We start from the raw sequence: 4,456 nt of genomic DNA, 5'->3' as shown, positions 1-4,456 counted from the left end.
TCTCTGCTGCTGCTAACAACAACTCATTGTAAAGAAGATGATGAAATAAGAAGGGAGATCGAAGGACAAAAAACCACATTTGAAAAGGGAAAAAAAACATCGGGCCGGGTTCGCCCAGGTCGCCTGGGTCATGGGTCGACCCGCTGGGTCGATCGGGTTTTGCCGGGTTGTTGCACCAGCCGGTCTTTTAACAAACCCGAACCAGTCCAGGTCCCGGGTCGGCCGAGTCCCGGGTCGACCCGCCGGTCCGGGTTTAATCTATGATTAGGACAACAAAAGAACCCCACCCGAACGGCCTAAGCAACCAACAACATTGGAGACAATATCAGTTTGAAGTGATGCATCTGGCATAACAACATCGTAGATAATCAGATGATCGACAGATGCTCCAAATCTTGCGGGGACAATAAAACCAATCAACTAAAAAGGTGTGATGGGGCTTCGGTTGGTCATGTGCAATTAGATCGTGCTGTCGGGCTCGCTTGGATATACATAGGAAGGCTCCAAGCTACAAGGGGAGGCACGACATTTTCTTAAATTGCTGAAATGTTAAATATCAATTGACAAGACATGCTTTAAGCACTTATCTTGATGAGTCCAACTCAATCACATGAATGGCTAGTCCGACCCCTCCATCTGTATTTGCTACCTAGGCCCCTCCAAGCCTAGGGACCATGGATCACAACGTTGCTCTTTTATATATATATATATAGAGAGAGAGAGAGAGAGAGAGAGAGAGATGCTTCCAGTAAAAATCAGGTGAACATGAATTTTCAAGAAAAAATAGGATGGTTTTAGCTTTACCCAAACGTTCATAAACAAAAATAATTTTTTACCACTGAAAAAAAATCAAGGTAATTTAAGAATAAAAAATAGGAAAGAAAACGTTCGCTGCAATATTAAGGACAATTTTACCTTCCTCATTAAAGAAAATGGTTGGGTGAAGACTCATAAGTTTTTTTTTTTTATTTAATCCTTCATGTTATATTTTAAGATAAAATAGAAATTTCCACCAATTTTAATCTCTTAATATTTGATGTTATGTGTGAGTTTTTAAAATTATTTAGCATAATTTCAATCATGCGTCTAATTATTTAATATTTATTGTATATAATCTTACTCATGCTCATTTTAGACACCTTGTTTTGTAACCATTTTTTTATATCAAAATTTAATTTTTATGTATCATATGAGCATTATATTTATTAATATTATTTAATTTTGAAACTTTATTTATATTATTCGGTTTGAATTTTCTTGAAAGAATTGGGAAAAGAAAAAAAACTATCAAAAATTGTCAGCCAACGATTAAAAAAAAAAAATCAAAAGTAGAGAAAAGCAATCCCAAAACCCTTGGAGCCCAAACCAAAGCCACAAAATTCCCAGCTTAAAACCCAAGCCTAAGAGGCCCAAAGTCAACTACTCAAGTCAAGGGCCCAATTTGACACAACGATACATATGTTTTTTTTGGCACCTGTTGGTATTGCAGTCAAATGTCGTTTTGTACATGCAAATATCATCTATTTCATATTTTTTAAACTACATTGTATTACAATTACAATTATAAATTATAAAAAAATCTAATTCTGAAGGAAAATTCACGGTAAATTGCCTAATAAACAGTGATTTATATATTTTTTTTGGTTGTTAAGCTCTTTTTTTTTTTTCTAATCACCAAACTTTTTTTTTTTAATTTCATTTTCACACTTGCAAAATTATTTTTTATTTTTTTTCTATGAAATTTTTTAGCTCTTTAACATTTAGTTGATTACTAAAATTTGTAAAACAAATTTGATTTTGCAGCTTGAAAACTTAAAATATATAAACCAAATCTGGCATTGTCTAAAACTTTATATTTTTTATTGTTCAACTTGTTTTATTTTAGACCGGACTGAATTTAAAAACTATAAGAAAAGAGAAGCCACCACAAAAGAAACACATCCTTATCTCTCTCACATATAGAGATATCAAAAACCCTAGCCACCAAGAGATATTTTGGTTTTTTTTATTTATTTAGAATTATAAGAGTAAAAAAATAAAAACCCAACTTAGATGCGTTAGAAAGATTAGAAAGGGACACTTCCAAATTGTGTGGTTTCAACACTCTAAATCCATTTGCTACAAATATTTCATGTTTTGCTAATTTTAAAATATATATTTTTTAAAAATATATTAAAATAATATATATTTTTTATTTTTTTAACATCAAAATAATATAAAAACACAAAAAATAATTTGAAGAAAAAAAAATAAAAAAATATTTTATTTTAAAAACACAAAAACTAAACAGTTTGCACCTTTAAACTGCTGAAAAAGAGACTAAAACATTTCTCAAAAAAAAAGATTAGCATGTAAAGTGATGGGAGAATATACTCTTATGGTTGAATAAGAAACACTCAACGGTTTTTATCCCTATTGAGATTCTTGATCTGTGGGTAAATCAAAATCAAAATCAAAATCAAAATCAAATGTTAGTGACTAAATGAGCACAGGTAAACAGCAAGGAGATAATTTTCCTTGGAAAACCGAGCAAGGCCATCACCAAGTGTAAAAATGTAAACGAAAATGACAAGGCTTGAGCCGTGATTTCGAACATCATCCAAAATAACACTGGACGACAGACGAAGGGATTGTTGGAGCTAACTGTGCAAGAATGCAACGAAGTTCTGGAAATGGACATGCCATCATTACACGTAGCTTTATGATATATTAGTTTCAAAGTTTCACAGATATTTAGACATGCTCACTATTTCCAGAAGGATCAAATCATGTATATTTTCAAGCACCCAGGATTATTGCATACAAAAATTAATTTTAATGTCAAAAGAATGATGAAGCACAAGTACCATACCCTTTAGAACATCGAAATTGAGTGGAAATTCTTGAATCATGCCAAAACCACTTGCATGGATCAGAAACTCAATCTGATTGACTCAGGTAAGTGCATCAGTAGTGCAGATTGATTCTAACAAAATTCAAATAGCAAATTACAAAATACTAAATAAGATCAACAGAACCCACTTGATTAGCGAGGAGCTTTCTTCTTTCCTGGAATAGAAACTCTCTTCCCCTTCAAGGTCCGGCAATTGTTCTTCGTGCGCTGCCCCCTGCATGGCAAACCCTGAATATGCCTGACCCCTCTATAGCACTGAATCTCCTTCAACCTCCTTATATTGAGGGCATTAAACCGCCTCTGCAACATGCGGGCTCAAATTACTTATAAAAGCTGCACTCAAGTATCAAAGATCAGGCACATGAAAGAAAAAAAGATTTACCAAATCTCCTTCGATCATGTACTTCGAAACTTCATCACGAAGAGTAATGAGCTCATCCTCCGATAAGTCCTTAGTGATTTTGTTTTCCATGGTGAGATCAGAAAGGATTTGGCGAGCTATAGAGCGGCCAATTCCATGAATGTACTGAAGAGAGTATTCGACTCGCTTGCTATTAGGAATCTCCACTCCTCCAACACGGGCACATCGTATGCTGAGGCTGCAAACCTAGACATAACAGGAGAGAAATAAAGCAACACATAAATCACCAGGCAATAGCTCACATTTGATTCCTCAGCAAAACATAAAGGGAAAAATGGCTTTTAATTCTTCGATTTTTTTTTATTATACAGGACATTGCAAGGAGGGGAAAAAAAACCCAGATGAGATTAAGCTAATCACTACTGCAACGAGAGAAATTAAGTGTTGAATTACATAATTACAACATAGAAGTTATATTCCTTCAATATAAATGACCTGCCCAATCTATGCTTGATGCCTCCAATTAGAAAGGGACGAACGACAATTACTTAGCTCACCCAAGTTCATATGACACTAATTAATTGGCACACCTGTAACAACTGATTGAAGAAAATTGAAGAGAGAAAAAACATAATCACTCCCCTTTCACACATACTTCTCTAGAAAAAATCCAAATAAAAAACTGAAACTACAATAAAAACAAAAATGGGAGTGCTACCTTAGGAGGGTTTGAGACAGGGGGAGAGATGGAGCTGGAGAGAGAAGTATTCTTGAGTCCGTTGCATATTGCAGAAAGAGAGGGTACCACAGGCATTGCCAGTGTTTGCGCCATTTTCGTTTCTGTCTGTCAAACACTGCTAGTGAGACGAGTTTCTGTTTTCCTGGAGCTGAAGTTTCCAGGTGGCCAAACAGAGTGCAATGAGCTCCAGGGGTCGCTGGATTGCTTATCCTGTAAACGATGAATGATAAGCGTGCTCGCTCAGGTAGAAGAAACAGTGGCCCTCGTCTTCATCAAGGGCCACTTTGGATAACATGTCTCTAGGCCTACAACTCAGGGTTGGGCTGGCCCAATGAAAAATTTATTTCCCTCCGTAACGTAGGCCCGCATAATGTGAGCAATTAGGCCCACGTAATGTTAACGATACAAAAGTAATTTTCCATGGTAATGCTGAAGACATTTTGAACCACCTTCTGCATAAAAG

The 4,456-nt window shown here is 35.4% G+C and overlaps 1 protein-coding gene across 1 annotated transcript; it reads right to left on the bottom strand.

Moving 5' to 3' along the window:
- Positions 1 to 2,749: 2,749 nt before the first annotated feature.
- Positions 2,750 to 4,243, bottom strand: LOC7469127 (30S ribosomal protein S13, chloroplastic). Its single transcript, XM_002306573.4, has 3 exons — positions 3,973 to 4,243; positions 3,276 to 3,500; positions 2,750 to 3,193 (listed from the first exon to the last, which is right to left on the bottom strand). The coding sequence occupies exons 1-3, from the start codon at positions 4,084 to 4,086 to the stop codon at positions 3,026 to 3,028; spliced, it is 507 nt and encodes a 168-aa protein (XP_002306609.2). The 5' UTR covers positions 4,087 to 4,243; the 3' UTR covers positions 2,750 to 3,025.
- Between the last annotated feature and the right edge of the window lie 213 nt (positions 4,244 to 4,456).

The sequence above is a fragment of the Populus trichocarpa genome, chromosome 5, assembly GCF_000002775.5.
Source record: "Populus trichocarpa isolate Nisqually-1 chromosome 5, P.trichocarpa_v4.1, whole genome shotgun sequence".
Classification (NCBI taxonomy): domain Eukaryota; kingdom Viridiplantae; phylum Streptophyta; class Magnoliopsida; order Malpighiales; family Salicaceae; genus Populus; species Populus trichocarpa.
This window is presented reverse-complemented; position numbering and strand designations above follow the sequence as displayed.